An 18,803-nucleotide genomic window follows, 5' to 3' on the forward strand; every position below is an offset into this window, starting at 1 on the left:
AAGATCTGTGAACTATCAACTCATTGTTTGAGGATCCACCAACTGTGACCTGAATCTCTCAAGGATCCATAAATTGTGACCCCAATCCCTTGAGGATCCATGAACTGTGACCCTAATCCTTCAAGAATCCATTGACTGTGACCCAGTCCCTCAAGGATCCATGGTCTGTGACTTCATCCCTTGAGGATCCATGAACTGTGACCCCATCCCTCAAGGATCCATCAATTGTGATCTCATCCCTTGAGGATCCATGAATTGTGACCCCAGTCCTTCAAGGATCCATGGGCTGTGACCTCAGAAGACCATGTAGGGGACAGGTCCTCCCTCAAGGAACCATCACCTGGGGCCAGTCACCCAGAAGGGGTGGCAGCAGGTCCTTTCCTGGCCTCCAGCAGGAACTGGTGGCTTCCATGGCACTGCTGGGCAGACCGGGAGCAATTCCAGTGAAATTGCTTTTTATCAAGGATCATCCAGAAGGGAAAATGGAGGGCACTTTGTAGTGCAGAGGAGTGGAGTGTAAAGCACTTCACCCTGCCCTCCTCTGGGAGCAGGGAGTGAATTATTAACAGGATTTATTGCCTCTGTTTCCTCATCCCAGGGCACAAACCCTCACAGAGAAACGGAAATGGAACCGGAGCTGTGGCTCCTCTCACCAAACACAGCAGTTACAGCAGGACAAAATATTGATCAGGAGATTTTTACCTCAGGAAAAGCCTCAGGAGAAAATGGGCTCCAGCTGAGTCCGTGCCCAAGATGCTGCTGGGCTGGTTTGGGAGCCAGATCCCGAACCAACATCCCATTGCTGCTGCCAGGCCGGGGTCCTGGAGTGGGGAATTCTGTGCCCTGCCCTGCCAGGGATGGCCCTGCCTCCCTGCAATGTTCTGGGGAGAAATCACAGGCATTTGGGAGGCTGAGCATCCACCTCCTCCCTCCAGCACTAAAATCCTTTGGGCTTTCCCTGAAACCTCTCCTGGAAACAAACCCAAGCACAAAGCAAGCCCTACTCCAAGGCAGAAGGGAAGAGAAAGGACACAATTCCCAGTGGGAGCGGCAGCAAGGGCAGGAGACACAGAGGTGAAAAATGACAACAGAGTCAAAAAGTGACCATGGAGGAAGCAGCTGCTCAGGAGGGAGGGCAAAACACAAAAGGCAGCAGGAAGGAAGAGAGGAAATCCAGGCACATGCAGGAAATCCTGGGGGATTCCCAGCCAGCATGGAGGGGATCCCATGGCTCATGGCCCAGCTGGCTCCATTCCTCCCTCTGCTCCTCCCTGCAGGTTTGAAGCTGGGAATCTCCTTCCAAACCTCATGGATCCCTTTGGTTCTCCCATCCCAGCCTCCTGTACAGGAAAGGGACCAGGAGCATCCTGAGCCAGCAGTGCCACAGTAGCTGTCCCTAAAGGTTCTGGGCTCTGGATCCCTGGGATGGGATGGGATGGGATGGGATGGGATGGGATGGGATGGGATGGGATGGGATGGGATGGAATGGGATGGTGTCCCTGGAAGCCACTCAGGGTCCAACCCTCCCATAAGCTCTCCTGGCCCAGCCATGAGCTCACCAGAGACACAATGGGGTTCAGCTCCAGGCACTGCCATCCCTGAGGAGTTTCCAGCATTCCAGACCAGCTCACCTGCCCTGTGGGAACAGGAGCCCAGGAGATGCCTGGTTTGGCTTTGGGGTGTCCCATGGCCAGGAGCAGCAGCAGCCCCGTGCTGGGCCCCTCTCCCAGCCCCAGCAAAGAGGCACCGAGACGCTCCCAAGTTAAACTCTCCATTTATTGGAACCTTTTACAAAAAACTCAACATTGTGCTCGTGTCGAAGGAGGAGTGTTCCTTGTCTCTCAGTTCCTGTTGGATTTGAAATCCTGGTGCTCACAGCACCGTGGGCACAAGGGGAGGGCAGGGGCCGTGTCACCTCGGTCGTTGCTATTTACAGCGGGAAAGGCCTCGCTCCGTGCCCGGGGGGAGCAGCAGAAACTCTGGAACAGGGAACAGGGGCAGCTGCCAAGAGCCCTTCCCGTCTCCTCAGGGCTGGGATGGTGGAGGCCACGGGCCCCAGGAGCTGGGATGGATCATCCAACCAAACCTGAGCTTCTGAGTGAGCCTGGGATGCCCTGAAAATCCCGGGAGAACAACGGGTGGGAGCAAGGAAGGATGTTTGGGATGGTGGCACGGGCAGGAGCACTCTCTGGAAAAGCCCCCTCTCCTCCCAGGTGCTGGCATGTCTCAGGAGCAGAAAGCTGGGTGTCAATCCCAATCCTGTACTCCAGGGGTTCCGTGGTGTTTGGGATGATTTGGGAAAGAGCTGCAGCAGCTCTGGGAGGGGCAGCACCAGCCCTCCACCATCCCACCACCAGTGGGTGGGGAAAATGTTCCTGCTGGCATTTCATTTCCCCACAGAATTCCATCCCTCCCTACACTGCTGCTGCCCAGGTATCTCCCAGGAGCAGCCTCTTTACCCCTTCACCCCAAATCCTTCCCCTTTAGGGGTGCTCAGCAAGGAGGAATTCATTCCACAACACACAGAGAGATCCCACTGCACATCCACTGCACATCCTGTCTCTGCTCCAGCACAGTGGACAGGGGGACCTTCCCAGCAAAAAAAAAAAAAAACAGCTTGGGAAAAGGCCAAAGAGAAGGAGGCAGAGCAGCTGGATTTGTTCTGATGATCTCTGATCTCAACTGGCCTCAAATCAACACCCAGCAAGGGAGAGCAGAATTTCCAGCCTGGGGCTCTGACCCCCTGAGCATCCTGAGCCCCAGGACACCCTGGGAATGCCAACACTTCCTATCCCATCCCATTTGTGCTCCCCCAGGCTCTCACTGGAATAACATTTCCCTTTGGATTTGAAAGGCTGAAGGCTGCTGAGCAGTGCCTGTGTTGGATGAAGTTCATCCATCCCACATCACTCCATGCTCCAGGAGGGCTGGGAAGGCAGAGCTGACCCCGGGCCTGGGCTGTGCCTGAGCCACGGCATCGCTGCTAACGAACCCCCACTAATGAGGAAGGAATTAAAGCCCTGGAGGAGCAGCTCAGGCCCCTCAGGATTGCTGGAGCTGACACAGCTCCTGACCAGTGCCACATTCAGAGAATCCTTCCAGTTGTTCCAGGGCGTGCAGGAGTCTCTCATGGCATTTTTAAGGAGACTCTGAGACTTCACGTGCTGCGTTTTGGGCATCTGATGGAAATGGAAAGGGGAAAAACAACACAGGAAAAGATTCCTTGATCCATTTTGCTGTGGTCAGTGGTGCTGGTGAAGGCACGAGCCGTGGGCTCTGCTGGGAACAGGCTGCTCCTTCCCTCCCCTTCCCACAGAGGAAGTGCCAGTGCTGATAGGAAAGCCTGGGGAGAGCAGTTCAGGTGTCAGCACTCACCCAGACCGTGGTGCAGGAGGGGCACGGGCAGGGCTGACCTTGGGAATGAGCCCAGGAGCTGCTGCTGGACCATCCCTGCTCCCACACAGCAGGGGTGGCATCCAGGGACATCGAGGTGACCACACAAGTGCCACCTTCCCACCTACCCAGCAACTTCTCCAGGCTGCTCACAAACATCTGGGATGAGGGCCAAGCTCTGCCCTTCCCTCCTGTGCTCCCCTTGTGTCCAGTGGGCCTGAGGCTGAGCTCGGGTGGTCACAGTGTGACAGCATTTTGCTCTGGAGGAGAGGAACCAGCTCCAAACCCACGCTGTGAACCTGATCCCAGCAGCATCTGTGTGAAGATGAGATTCTAGGAAACTCCTGTTGGGATTAAGCCTCAGACACAGCCCAGAGCCAGGCTGTGAGGATGGGCTGGAGTTAAGGCAGCTGTGCTGAGGCCCACGGCAAACCCGACACAGGCACGGAGAGCTCTGGGATGGGGACGAGGCAGAGTGGGAACTGCAGCTCTGGCACACCCAGGCTGAGCACAGAGAAGGGTCAGAGCCTGCAGGAGCCCTGGCTGTGCTGCAGGTGGATCTTCCCTAAGCCCCAGACACGCTCCCTGTCTTTAGAGGATCAGCAGGACAAGGTGGGAAAGACACTGAGACAGCAGCAACTGAACCCCCTGGGCTGCAGCACGGGAACAGCACAGGGGCCAGAGCTGGAGCCAGGCAGGACCATCCAGGCCAGCCCCACCCCGGTCCAGGGGCTCAGGGTGGGGAGCAGAGCAAAGGGCTCCTCACCTGGTGACACCTGAGAGGCCTCAGTAGCAGCCACAGGCAGGAGCAGCCAGGATGTGGTGGGTGGGAAGGGCTGTGCCATGGCAGGAAGGATGGGGACAGCAGTGCTCACAGGAGCTGCCCAAACACCTCCAACCTGGCCTTGCTACAGCACCCTGGGATGGGCTGAAGGGTCCAGAGGGGAAAATGGGGTGGGGATAGGGGAGGGAAAAGAAAAGAAAACAAAAAAAGCGCCTCACGTGGCAAATCTAAAACACTTTCATTTTAAATAACAATAATTATAATTAAAAAGAACGGCTGCCCTTGGCTAGTGAAGGGGCAGAGCCAGTGGCCAGCGAGCCGTTCCTCAGTGTATGATCCGTGGGTGTGTCCTCACAGGAGCCATGGGGTCCCATTCCCTGTCCAGGTGTGTCCTCACAGGAGCCACGGGGTCCCATTCCCTGTCCAGGTGTGTCCTCACAGGGGCTATGGGGTCCCATTCCCTGTCCAGGTGAGCCACTTTGGGAAGAGGGAAGAGCCCATCCCAATCCAGGCTGGCCCATTTCCCACAGCCTTCTGCACTCACAGCCCACCAAAGCAGCCCCGTGCCGGCCTCTCCTGCCTCAGCTGGGAGCTGGCAGGGTCCAGCTCTCCCATCCTAGATGAACTTGAAGCATTTGGTCTTGTCGTGGGGCAGGCGGGTCTTGAAGAGGACCGAGTCGACGCGGAACTGGGTGTAGAGCAGGGGCATGTACCCGTACACCTTCACAAAGAAGTTGATGCACTTGTGCCGCTCGTGGAAGTGGGAATCGTCGTGGGACAGAGCCTGGGGACAGCCGGGGCAGCGGAAGGTCCAGCGGGAGGTCACCTGCCAGGAGGGACACAGGTGTCAGTGCCACACTGCCCACAGCCCGGGCACTGCCAGGAGGGACAGAGGTGTCACTGCCATGCTGCCCACACTGCCCACAGCCCAGGCACTGCCAGGAGGGACACAGGTGTCAGTGCCACACTGCCCACAGAGCCCAGCCTGGGCACTGCCAGGGGGCTTGGATACAGAGGGAATCTCAGGATTCAGAAGGGAGCTCAAAGCTCATCCAGTCCCACCCCTGCCATGGCCAGGGACACCTTCCACTGTCCTAGGGTGCTCCAGCCTGGCTTTGGACATTGCCAGGGATCCAGGTTCAGCCACAGCTTCTCTGGGCACCCTGTGCCAGGGCCTCCCCACCCTCACAGGGAACAATCCCTTCCCAATATCCCATCCATCCCTGCCCTCTGGCAGTGTGCAGCCATTCCCTGTGTCCTGTCCCTCCATCCCTTGTCCCCAGTCCCTCTCCAGCTCTCCTGGAGCCCCTTTAGGCCCTGGAAGGGGCTCTGAGCTCTCCCTGGATCCTTCTCCTCTCCAGGTGAGCACCCCCAGCTCTCCCAGCCTGGCTCCAGAGCAGAGATCATCTCTGCCACGGGCAGGGAACCTTTCACCAGGCAGGGAATTCAGTCTGAGCAATCCTGTCAAGTCAAACCTCACTTCACCTGCTCTGTGGCAGATTCCAAAGGTTGAGCTTTCCCCCTGGAGCTGGATTTCCCTGGATCAGACACCACCCACTTCCCAAGCAGAGCTTCTCCAGCAGTGCCAGCCCTGGGACAAGGCCCTGGCTGCCGGTGCTTTACCTTGATGGGAGGTTTCCTGGTCAGGTGGGACACCAGGAAGTTCATGGCGATGTCCTCGCAGTTGATGTACTCGTCCACCATGTCCCTGATGGCCTGGGGCATCACGTAGGAGTACAGGTAGGCATAGTACTGCAATGGGAAAGGCACGGTGTCCCCCAGGTGCCCCACAGGTGACAGCAACAATGGGACATGTGGGGTGTGGCTGGCTCAAACCTCAAGGATCCCAGTGGAGATGTTCCCCATAATGGAGTTAATCCCACACTGAGATCCACAGCAGCAGCAAATCCCCCACAGCCACCACCCTCTCCTGGAAGCTCAGGAATGGAGGAATGGGGGTTCCAGCCCCCTCAGATCCTGCTGTGGATTCAGCATGCCAGGAACAGCCACTGGAGATCCTTCCCAGTGCCCTCAGGGCCAGGTTCTGGCTGTGTTGTTTCAGTTTGGAGAAGGTGAGGGGGAAGGAGCAGAAAGCTCCCCTGTCACAGACATCTTTTATGAAAAATCCTTTCTTTAGGACTTTTCCTCCTGAGAAGCTGAGAAGCCTCAAGAACAAAATGTAAACATTGATTATCTGCTGCTGTAGAATGCATCAAGTAGATTTTTGATTGGTCCATGTTGGTTGTTTCTAATTAATGGCCAATCACAGCCCAGCTGGCTCAGACAGAGAGTCCAAGCCACACATTTTTGTTATTCATTCCTTATTATTCTATTCTTAGCCAGCCTTCTGATGAAATCCTTTCTTCTATTCTTTCAGTATAGTTTTAATGTAATATATATCATAAAATAATAAATCAAGCCTTCTGAAACATGGAGTCAGATCCTCGTCTCTTCCCTCAACCTGAGACCCCTGTGAACACCATCACACTCCCCCATTTGTCCTTAAAAAACCAAAAACCCCCCAGATCTGCAGCCTCAGAGGTGGCTGTGAGCAGGAAGGGGCAGCCCTGGTGGGGAGGTCTCACCTTGTGGAAGAAGGCAGCACCAGTGAGCACCATGGAGAGCTCGCAGGAGTAGTTGGAGTTGTAGAGCCAGGACTGGTGCGGGATGTCCCAGGCGTGGTAGCGGCCCGGGAAGCCCACGATGCGATCCCTGGCCTCCCTCCACACCCTGCAAACACAGAAATGTCCATGAGGCACCGACCTGGGAGCCCACCCAGAGCTCCTGAGGGGCTGCGAGGGGTGCAGGGTCTGTACATAAAGGAGTTGGCAACTGCTTATCCAAGGAATGCCCAAATGGCAAAAAGGAAAATGTGTTAAATATGCTCCTGTCCTAGAGCACAGCCCAGCTGCTCATGCACAAGGAAAGGCTTCCTAACCCATAAATCAGGGATTTTGTAGCTCATAATGAAGGTTTAGTGAAGAAAACTTTTAAATGAAGGTTTAAAAGAAAACTAAAGCCAGAGCAGCCCAGGCTCAGCTTGGGAGGAGCCCACCATCTCCTGGTCTCTTCCCCAAATTCCTGGGACTTTCCATCTCCCAGGAGCTCAGTAAAGCCAAGATAACATTAGCCTCCCTTAAGGAAAGCTTCAAGGCCAGGTTGGACGGGGCTTGAAGCACCCTGGGATAGTGGGAGGTGTCCCTGGCCATGGCAGCGTGGGACTGGATGAGCTTTGAGTCCCTTCCCACCCAATTCCAGGACTCTGGAAATTCCACAATTCCCTAATTCTGTGAAAAGCTGCTGAGATGCTGAAGGCCCCGGTGTCTCCCGAGGGAAGACCTGGATATCCAAGGTGCTGGCTCCTCATCCCAAACTGCAGCTCCCTGGGCTCTGGCCCCACAGGAAAAGCCTCCAGAGCCCTCTCACCCCGACACGTGCCCACAGCCCAGCCTTGGGAATGAAATCCTGAATTTTGCATGTGGAGCGTGGGATTGCTTAATGCTCTGCTCTCATCTGCAGCTCACGCTCCTCCAGAGGAATCCCCCAGGAGAGCTGCAACACTGGCTGCAATAATTAGGGAAAAAGTCAGAGCCTGATGCCTGAGCTGGGAAACAAACCCAGCTTGCACAGGCAGGGGTGCTTGGCTTCCTTTGGATCCTTCATCCCCCTCCCTGCTGCTCAGTGCCCAAGCTGTGACCCCAGACTGCATGGACAACTCCCCGTGCACACACAAGGCTTTTCCCTTCCTGCCAGGCACAAAACTGGGCACTAAGTGCCATTTTGGGGTTTTTCCCTCATTTGGATGTGAGTTTCTCCCACAAGCCCTGTTCTGGGAGAGCTACAGGAGGAGAGCAGAAGATTCCCTGAGCTTTCCTTACACTGATGGAGCACAGACATGTTTGCTGTTCAGTCCTCCACCCCAATTAATGAAACTCCAAGATAATCCCGAGGAATCAACACCACCAGCAGCTTCCCTGGCTCTGTCCTCCCCCCAGCACTTTTTTGCTGCAGTTCCTGTCAATCCAGGGGGATTGTTTAGAAAACTTGGAAGTTGAAACCATTTATTCCCTTTCACTTCTCCCACATCTTCGCCTTCCTCCCAGCTCAGCCACAAAAACCAGGATTTCTCTGGAGAATCGTTCTGGGGGTGCTCAGAGAGCTGCCTCCAGCTCCCTCCTGAGTGGCAAACACGATGCTTTTGGCCCCAAAAATCAAAGCCTGGAGCAAAGTTTTGACAAAGCACAGTTGCTGTGGGCAGAGGTTCACTCCAGCAGCTCCTGGGAATGTGTTAACACAGGGAGGCTTTGTGGGAGCAGGGTGTCTGTAAGCAGGGACATGAAAGACATTAACACAGGGCACTTAATGACCTTCATTTGATGCTCTCCAGGGCTAATCAGCAAAACAGAGACCAAAAAAAGGGGAGAAAACAGCCCAGTTTGGATAAAGAGCCTGGAATGGGGCAGGGAAGGGAAGCCAGGAATCCTGACACCTCCTCCTGCACTTTAATCCCTCTCACACCTCATTTCTCATCCCTCTGAAGGAGCCTGGTGGGTTTCCAGGCATTTTGTGCCTTTAAATCCCCCTCCCAAGCAGGTTTTGGTCCCCATGTCCCACCCCCAGGCAGCTGCTGGGTGTTCTCTGATGGGAATGGCAGCTCCTGCTTCTTGAGGCTCCTTGTGGCTCCTTGAGGCTCCTTGAGGCTCCTCAGTCCCCAGCAGCTCCTGGCAGGGAGGGAGCTCTGGCTGCAGGAGCTGCAGGAGCAGCTGGCACAAAGCTCCCCAGCAGGAGCCCCCTCATCCCTGTCAGCAGGGAGATTCTGCCAGGGAAAAGTCAGGGGAAAGCTGGAGCTGGAGCAGAACAGGGTGGGAGTGAGAGCAGCAGAACCTGCCTTTGGTGGGGACATCATCTGCTTTTGCTGTGGGACATCATCTGCCTTTGCTGAGGGACATCATCTGCCTTTGCTGGGTGGCATCTGCCTGTGCTATGGGATATCATCTGCCTTTGCTAGGGGACATCATCTGCTGAGGGACATCATCTGCTTTTGCTGTGGGACATCATCTGCCTTTCCTAGGGGACATCACCTGCCATTGCTGAGGGACATCCCCCTTTGCTGAGGGATATCTTCTGCCTTTGGTGGGGACATCATCTGCTTTTGCTGAGGGACATCATCTGCCTTTGGTGGGGGACATCATCTGCCTTTGCTGGGGACATCATCTGCCTTTGGTGGGGGACATCATCTGCTGAGGGACATCATCTGCCTTTGTTGGGGGGCATTATCTGCCTTTGCCTGCTCTGCCCAAAGAACTGTCACACCCCAGTGTCACACGGAGCAGAGGGTGGCAGCCACCACCACCACCTGAGCACCATCCTGGCTTTGCCTCTGGCTCATGGATGGAGTGAAAGCCTCTTGGATTTCTTTTCCAGGCTCTGTCCACCCTAGCAAACCACAGGCCTTAAAACCATTCCAGGTCCATTATCAGCGTAGTAAAAACTGAAGAGTTGGGCTAAGAAATGTGGGAAATGGGGTTTCCTCACTGGGATCAGGTTCCCCACCCCATTAATGTGTGTTTCTCCAAGGAGCAGAGCTGGGCAGCCACAGGAAGGGATGTGCCAGCCCCTGGCTGCTCTGTGGGCAGGTCCTGGCCGTGGGGAGGAGCAGTTTGTGGGCAGGGCTCACCTGAAGCCGAACATGATCTCGTCGTGGCGCAGGTGGGCGTCGTCGTCGATGGACAGGATGGCCTCGGTCTCGATCTCGTCCCAGGGCAGGAACCGGTTGTTGAGGCTGTTCTTCTCCGTGCGCACCACCTGTGGGGACATCAGGGACATTTATGGGGCTGCAGGGAACAAGGTGAGTCTTGGGTTTTGTGTTGCTGAAATGGCTCCTGAGGTATTAAAGAGGCTTTTTTTCCCAGCCCTGGGAACAAAAAAGAAGTCGAGATTCCTCAGCTCTGGTTTTCAAGGTTGTTTATTTTCTCTTATGTATTACATTCTTTCTCCAACTTGCTGAGATCTGTCCAGCAGGTCGGGTTGTGGCACAGTGCCTGCCCTCAGGGTGGTGTAATCTTTTTATACTAAAAACTACATGTACGTTATTTACAATAATTTTCCAATACCTATCACCTATGTTAGACAGTAAGCTTCTACTCTAAACCAGTCCAGAAGTGCCAACATCACAGCAGAAGAGGGAGGACAACAAGAAGAAGAAGGACAGGACACGCCCAGATTCCTCCATCTTGCCTCCTGAACCCCCATTCTAAAAAAACACAAAATTCTGCTTTTCCACCCTGTGATAAATTCACTAACATTCTACTCAAACCTTTGTGGCTTGTAACTCCTCACACAAAGTTGGTAATTGTTTCCAAGGGTTAAAATCAAAGGCATAGGGGTCTAACTCTGTGCCAAGGTCTCTGAGCCCTCTGCCAGGGTCTCAAGCCATCCAGGGCAGCCAGGGGAATGTCCTGGGTTCCAGCAGGTGAGGGTTTGGGGCTGGGCTGTGCCAGCTGTGGTGGCGCTGATGACCTGTGGGTGACAGTGACATTTATGGGGCTGCAGAGCCCAGAGTGGGGGGTTTGGGGCAGGGCTGTGCCAGCTGTGGTGGCCTTAAGGAGCTGAATTGCTGCTGGTACAGTCCAGGGTAAGGAAGCAAAAAGGACCTTTGCATAATATCCACAATGTTCTATTCAGATGTTCAGGTGCCAGCACTCACCCAGAGGGGCTGAGTTTGGGTCTGACCCTGGTCTCAGGGCAGTACAAAGGTGAGATTCAGACAGGGAATAGGGAGGAGAGGCTCAGGGACACAGGAACAGACACAGGAACAGGGGAAGGAGCCAGTGGGGTCTGAGAGCTTTTTGAGGAAAGCTTCTGGTGTCTCCCTAGACCAGGGAATGTCCCCCAGGGTCTCCCCAGTGGGCCTGGGGTGGGGAGTGCTCCAAAGCCACAGTGTTGGCTCAGCCCAGCAGCAGCTCCAGCAATTCCCCCATCCCAGCCACACAGCTGGAAAACCCCACTGAACTTCCCCCTCTTCCAAGAACCACAGAACAGAATCATGGGGCTGGAAGGAGCACACCAGGATCATCCAGTCCAATCCCTGCACAGACACCCCAACAATCCCACCCTGTGCATCCCTGAGAGCATTGTCCAAATGCTCCTGGCACCTTGGGGAATGTCACATTGGGAATGTCACCATTCCCTGGGGAGCTGTTCCAGTGCCTGACACCCCTGGAGAAGAACATTTTCCTGATATCCAGCCTAACCCTCCCCTGGCACAGTTTCACATAATTCCTGACAGCCCCACCCACCCTGGATCCTTTCCCCTGCTGATCCAAAGTCACTTTGTCCATCCCACATTTCCCACCCCATTCAATCCCTCCAGTCCTTTCCCTGCCTCAGCTCTGAACAATCTCCATTTAAAAAATTAAGCCCAGCCTGGTGAAAAGACCAAAGCACCACAGCAAGAGAGCTCCATTAAATAAGATCACATCTGATCCCACAAAAAAGCCCACGCTGAAACCATTAACAGGGGAAATACTTGTATCGGATCTGCGTGACAGCTGGGATGATTAAATTCCCATGGAAAGCCAGCCTTGAAGCTTTCATCTGCTGACAGCTCCAGGGGGGATGGAAAACTCAGCAGGAACATGTTGAATGTTGAATGCTGCACTGAAGAGGCATCAAAAGCACCAACAATTCACTGCAAGTGAGCAAACTGGGCAGCTCCGGGCTGTGGGAAAGCAGGGCCAGAGCTGAGGCAGCAGCATTCCCACCCCAGGAGCTCTGTGGTTCCATCAGGACATGGAAAAAGCAGGGCAGGGACACCTCCCCAAGGTGGAGAAGCATCACAAAACCCAGCTCAGTGGCTGAAGGGTTTTCCAGAGGCAGCAGATGCTCCCAGGGGTTCCTTCTCTGCCTGGGAACTGCTGGAAAATGGGATGCAGGAATCGGGGTGGGATGGGGTGAGGAGGGAAGCAGGAGGAGACAACTCCACACTCCGTGCCCAGCTCTGGGAAGGACCTGGAAATGCTGGAGTGGGAAAACGCCAGGGAGAGCTCAGAGCCCCCTCCAGGGCCTGAAGGGGCTCCAGGAGAGTTGCAGAGTGTCACCATCTCATTTTCTGGAAAAATCACTTTGCCCAGGATTTCTTCTCCTGTGAGAAGCCTCAGAGAAAAGGAAAACAATAATTATCTGATTTGCTTCTCCTGTGTTTTGCTACTTTGGAATGTGTTTGGACATTGTTTATCCAACAGGTGATGGTTTGATTGGTTTCATGTGAATTGTTTTGACTCATTGGCCAATCGGGGTCAAGTTGTGTTGAGGCTCTGGAAAGAGACAAGAGTTTTCTTTAATTTGTTTTTATTATATTTTAGCCTTCTGTAAGTATCCTTTCTGTACTCTTTAGTACATAATATATTCATGTGAATTGTTTTCACTCTTTGGTCAATCACAGCCTGGCTGTGTCAAGGCTCTGGAAAGAGTCATGAGTTTTCTTTATTATGTTTTTATTATCTTGTAGCCTTCTGTAAGTATCCTTTCTGTATTCTTTATATATAATATAATATAATATAATATAATATAATATAATATAATATAATATAATATAATATAATATAATATGGTATATAATATGGTATATAATATGGTATATAATATGGTATATAATATGGTATATAATATAGTATCATAAAATAATCAATTAGCCTTCTAGGAACATGGAGTCAGATTCATAATTTCCTTCCTTCATCTGGGAACCCCTCAAATACAAGAGGAGAGGGACTGGGGACAAGGGATGGAGGGACAGGACACAGGGAATGGCTCCCAGTGCCACAGGGCAGGGATGGATGGGATATTGGGAAGGAATTTTTCCCTGTGAGGGTGGGGAGGCCCTGGAATAGAATTCCCAGAGAAGCTGTGGCTGCCCCTGGATCCCTGGCAGTGTCCAAGACCAGGCTGGGCAGGGCTTGGAGCACCCTGGGACAGTGGAAGGTGTCCCTGCCATGGCAGGGGCTGGCATGGGTTGATCTTTCAGGTCCATTCCCTCCCAAACCATTCTGGGATTTGAATTCCCATCTTGCTTTGCAATAAACTGTGTGGGATAAAACCCCACCTGCTGTATAAATATGGCTGATCCAACACATGAAGTGATTTAATTTTCTTGGTGTGATTGATCAGGCTGCCTGGAACAGAACAGCTCTCATTTAGGTGGTGCTGAAGCATCTCCAACAAGTGCAGCAGACCCTGATCTTGACATTGACCCCGTGCAGCTGAGAGAGGAGGGAGGAGCTGGAGCTGGGCAGGGATAACGTGGGAGCAGGTGGAGGAGCTGTTTGAGGGAGGGAAGGGACATTTGGAGCTGGGTAATTTGGCCCTGTGGCACTGATGAATGTCACTGAACCTTGCTCAGATGTGGCAGCCAGGGCTCCCAGGTTTCTCTTGGCTTTCCCTGGATGTGAACTTCCCGCTGTCCCTGGGTTGTGAAGTGCCCCTGGAAGTGTCCAAAGCCAGGCTGGAGCACCCTGGGATGGTGGGAGGTGTCCCTGCCCATGGCAGGGGTGGGATGAGATGGGCTTTGAGGTTCCTTCCCACCAAAGATCATTCTGGAATCCTCCAAGTCACCAACATGAACCTGCTGTGAGCCCCAGGGCAGAGGAGCTGGCACTGGGAGAGCTCTGCCAGGAGGGTGTCCTGTCTCCCAGGGTGGCAGAATTCCCCTTTTCCCTCAAACACCAACGCTGCTCGGTGGGAATTGTCTCCCCTGAGCTCCCACCCCCTGCCCTGCTGGGCCTCACCCCCAGAGAGCCCAGAGGGGCCATCTCCAACCCTCTCTCTGTCCTCTTCCAGACTCTGGGGTCTCCATCTCTCCCCCAGCACTGCTTCTCCTGCCTTTCCATCATTTTAACAACCAATTCTGCCACAACTTTGTTCCTTCATGGTCTCGAGCCAAGAGCTCTGTCAAACCCCAAGGACAGATGTTCCCTCAGCCCTGGGAGTCAGCAGATTCCTTCCCAAGGAGATTCAAGCAGTGAGGAGGACACAAAATCTGCCAGAGAATCCCAAGAGAGACCCCAGCCCATCAGCAGCCCCATCTCCCCTCACAGCACGGGCTCCAAACTCAGAGAGAACATCAGTGGTGGGTCCTGCACCAAATTCCAATCCTTCCAGACTCAAACCCACCCCAGACTCTGCCCTGCTCACCTTATTTTGGTTATTTTTGGCTTTTGTTTGGGATTAATTCTGTTTAAAACCCTTTGCCATCAGCTAAAAGGTCCAGAGCTCAAAACCATGAACCTCCTGAGCAGTTTGCAAAGTTTGGAGACACCTAAAATGCCTCCAAGCACCCAACAGACCACATCAGAAGCTTCTTCTCCTTTTAGGAGGAGAAGAAAATCAGTCAGAAAATCAGTTCCAGGTGATTCAGTTCCACAACCTGGGATTTGTTTGACTAAGGAGCACAAACCCCACAAATCCACAACATCCATTTCCTGCCAGTATTTTGTTGCTCACAGACACCCCAAACAAATGGATCTTAAAAAAACCTGAGAGAAAACTAAACCAGGGCATAAATCCAGAGTCTGCCCAGCAATAATGTCCTTTTACCAATACTGTAAAACACATTTTTATACATAAACACACAAAAAAAAGGCAGCAAAATCAATACCTTCCAGCCGTCTCCTTGCTGCTGAGGCTCCATGCTCAAGCTTTAAATGAAGTGTCACATATCATTGGATGGTGGAAACACGAGGAATGCCCCTGCCCTTGGAGAAGCTCTGACAGCTCAGTGGACTGGATTGATTCCCGGGCAAAGAGCAAACTCTGCAAGAACCTGGGTGCCTCATTGCTCACTTCAGGGGAAAAACGCCTGGAGGATGCCCTGAGGAGAGCTGGGTAAACTGGGGAGACACTGAATGAGCTCTCAGGTAAAGGAACCATTTCCATCTTTGCCAAAAATGAGAGATTCTACCCAAAGGGGCTGGGGGACAAATCAGGGTGGGGTGGGGACACCACGAGCTCCCTTTGCTCCACTGAAGAACAGGACTTGGATCCTCTCCATGCAGAAAGGGTTAACTCCCCTCCTGGATCAGAAAGGGTTAACTCACCTCCTGGATCAGAAAGGGTTAACTCAGATCCTGGACCAGAAAGGGTTAACTCAGATCCTGGATCAGAAAGGGTTAACTCAGATCCTGGATCAGGGGCTCTTGGTTTTCCCAGCTTTTACAGAGAAGGGGCAGCTGAGAGGCTTTTAAACTATTTTATTCCATTTTCAGTCTTGATGAAGGGTGAGACATAAGAGATGTAAAACTCAACACCATTCCAGCAGAAGCCACCCTATTTCCTGGTTACAACACCTCAGAAATGTTTCCCAGCTTTTGCCACACAGTGCTGCTAACACTTTCAACACCAATCACCTCTATTTTTACCCCACAATGCATCTTTCACAGTTCTAAATTCTCTAAAAATCTGGTGTTTCTGCAAGGCCCTATTTTGAAACCTGTTGAAACTTGTTCCTGGTTCAATCTCTCTCTCAACAACGTCATCTCTATTCCGTGGCCTTCCTAATGCAGCTCATCTCAAAGTTTGCACACAGATGTACAAAACTGTGGGCCTTCTGTCAGGAGATTTTGAGAATTATTTTTAAATCAATTTCTCACAGTAGGTGACCAGTCTGAGCAGCCCAGGCTTGGAACTTGGCTCCAGAGGTGCCACCATTGTTGATCTTCATCCCACCCACATCCTCATTCCCAGCTGAGCATTCCCACCCTCCTTCCTCTCTGCCAACGCTCCTCCAGCTCTCCCATGTGCACATGTAGGGAAGAAATCAATTAAAAGTCGGCCAATCAAAGCTTAATAGAGGTCAGGAAGGGCTCTGTTGGAGGACTTTGGGAGGTGGCAAACTCTGGGAAAAGGGAACAAGAAGTTCCAAGTATCCCTGAAGCCGCCCTGTCACATACATTTATTTTCAACTCCTCAATTTTAATCTTCATCCTTTATTTTCAACTCTGAATTTGGCCAAATCCAGACATGTTTTGATGAAGAAAGTTGCCCGGATTGGCACTTGAGACCCACAGACTGAGATTCACCAGGGTCCCTCCTCTACACATCAGGCACAAGCGCTGGGATGGATTATTGACCAGGCTCCCTGGAAGGAGGGGAGGGTGTGCAGATCCATAAAGTTAATAAACCACATCCTTTATTCCCACTCCTGCTCCCTCTGCAGCCGAGCTGTGAGATCAGACTGGCACCTGCTGCTCTGCAAATGCAACCAGAGATGGGCAGGAGGAACACAACGACTCTGCCTGGTGCCACCAAACAGCATCTCCTGGAACTGGGTCATTGTTTGAGAGTGAAGCTCTCAGAACGAGTTTGCACTGAGCCAAGCAGCAAATGTGGGGTGTCAGACAGGGACAAAGCCTCAGGCTGGGTAAAGAGCAGGAGTTTCCTCATGGAAAGGGTGGTTGGGCATTGGAAGGGGCTGCCCAGGGAGGTTTGGGGTCCCCATCCCTGCAGGTGTCCCAGGATGTGGCACTCAGTGACAAGGTGGGGATCGGGCACAGCCTGGACTCTACGGCCCTGAAGGATCTTTCCAGCCTGGAGGATTCTGGGATTCTCTCAACATCCTGGCTCCAGCAGGAATTCTGGCACTGGGCAAGGCTCCACATGGAAGCTCCACCCTGAGGCTCCCTTTGCTTTGATCCTGGTGTCTCTGAGCTCATTTCACGGAAGGACAGAAGAGGCTGAGCCCAGGCAGGCTGGCTCCATGACAAGCAGCCAAGGCCAGGTGCCAAGGAGAAGCCAAAGGAGCTCTGTCACCACCAGAGATGCCACCCAGAATCTCTGCAGCCATTCCCAGTGAGGTGACATTGGAGTAAATCCCGTGAGCCCGAGCACGGCCACATTTTAAACTCCATTTTCTCAGTGTTTTATCACTACCTGTTCTGGGCAGGCTGAGCTGCTCCACAGGAGCTGGCAGGATCACTGTGGCTCTCAGCCCAGACCTCAGATCTGCTTGGCTGCCCCCACCAAGGACAACCATGGTGCTGCTCATTGAAGGTTTCCCAGGGCAGCCTCACACCCGCCCTGCCCACGCAGAACCTTTTCCCTCCTGCCAACCCCAACTCCCACCATGAGAAAACCCTCAGAGGACACAAATCCATCCAGCTCCTGCTGGCCAGCATCCTGCTCTCCAAGGCCTTTGGCTCAGCCAGGAGTTCTTAATTTCATGAGAAATGAAATAATCTGGATTCACTCGATACAACACGAGGCTCCTCCGGGCACATTGGCAGAGCCTCATGGGCAGGAGGAGATGGGGTGCCAGCACGGCATTTCCACCACAGCCAAGGCCCTGGCATGATGCCTTTCCTCCCCAAAACCTTGCTCTTTTTCCCAACACAGACCCAAAAACTCGAGGAAATGAGTCTGGCACAACACAGCACTCCAGGGCGTTTGTGGCAGCTCTGGATGAGCTGCAAATCCAGCAGGAATTGCTGCCCTGCACTTTGACACTGTGTGAGCAGGGTGTCAAAGCTCCTGCCAGACACACTGCTAGATCTGAGCAAGCTGGCATTTTGTAAAAAAAAAAAAAAAAATAGATCTTCTTTTGTGTTTGTGATAATGAATGTTTAAAAAACCTGGGACGTGGAGGTGAAATTGCAGATGCGCAAAAAGCAGCTCTGAGGTGTTTGTTAGGACAGTGACATTTGGGTGTTACCCCGGGGTTAACACACTCAGATCCTGATAAATCAATAAATGGGAATGGCTGGGACCTCAGCTCCTAAAGGCACATCCTGAGGCAGACCCTGGATCCTCCTGCATCCAGCCAAAGCCACAGGGGATGTGCCCCTCTCGTGACTGGTCTGTCCCCACCAACCCCCCTCACCATTCCCAGCCTCGTTCCAAGGCTGATGAGTCCCAGGATGCGCCTGGATGGAGCTGTGGTGTCCAAGGGGGACATCAGTCCTCACACATCCCATAGAAATCCTCTGGATTTTCCAAAAATTCCATTTATCTGAGCATCCAGCCCAACCCTGACACTCTGAGCAGGATGTTTGTGGTTTTTAGGACAGTGATATTTGGGTGTTATCCCAGGGTTAACACACTCAGATCCTGATAAATCAATAAATGGGAATGGCTGGGACCTCAGCTCCTAAAGGCACATCCAGAGGCAGACCCTGGATCCTCCTGCATCCAGCCAAAGCCACAGGGGATGTGCCCCTCTCGTGACTGGTCTGTCCCCACCAACCCCCCTCACCATTCCCAGCCTTGTTCCAGGGCTGATGAGTCCCAGGACGTGCTGGGATGGAGCTGTGGTGTCCAAGGGGGACATCAGTCCTCACCCATCCCATAGAAATCCTCTGGATTTTCCAAAATTCCATTTATCTGAGCATCCAGCCCAACGCTGACCCTGCTAGCAGGATGTTTCCTCAGCCATGCACTGCCTGAGGAGCTGTCCCTGCTTTTTACAGTGGTTTCCCCTGGCAATTCTTCACCTTCTTGTTTTCCCTTTAATCCTGCCTTGTAAAGATGGATTGGGGAGTTCCTGTTACCCCTTTCTCATGTATTAATTATTCCCTGCTCCTTCCTCTTCACCTTGAAACAGCCACAGCCTTTATGCCCTGAACCTCCAGCTTTGCTACCT

The 18,803-nt window shown here is 53.0% G+C and overlaps 1 protein-coding gene across 7 annotated transcripts in view; it reads right to left on the bottom strand.

The window, feature by feature from the left end:
* Positions 1–3,872: 3,872 nt before the first annotated feature.
* The window catches only part of EXTL3 (exostosin like glycosyltransferase 3), a 131,049-nt gene continuing 116,118 nt past the window's right edge, over positions 3,873–18,803 (bottom strand). For all 7 annotated transcript variants that reach the window (XM_058802147.1, XM_058802143.1, XM_058802146.1 and 4 more), the window contains 4 exons: positions 9,855–9,982; positions 6,763–6,907; positions 5,801–5,929; positions 3,873–5,003 (listed from right to left, as the gene is read on the bottom strand). In XM_058802147.1, coding sequence (XP_058658130.1) covers positions 4,794–5,003; positions 5,801–5,929; positions 6,763–6,907; positions 9,855–9,982 — 612 coding nt within the window. In that variant the 3' untranslated portion in view covers positions 3,873–4,793. The remainder of the gene's footprint in view (positions 5,004–5,800; positions 5,930–6,762; positions 6,908–9,854; positions 9,983–18,803) is intronic.

The sequence above is a fragment of the Ammospiza caudacuta genome, chromosome 3, assembly GCF_027887145.1.
Source record: "Ammospiza caudacuta isolate bAmmCau1 chromosome 3, bAmmCau1.pri, whole genome shotgun sequence".
NCBI lineage: Eukaryota > Metazoa > Chordata > Aves > Passeriformes > Passerellidae > Ammospiza > Ammospiza caudacuta.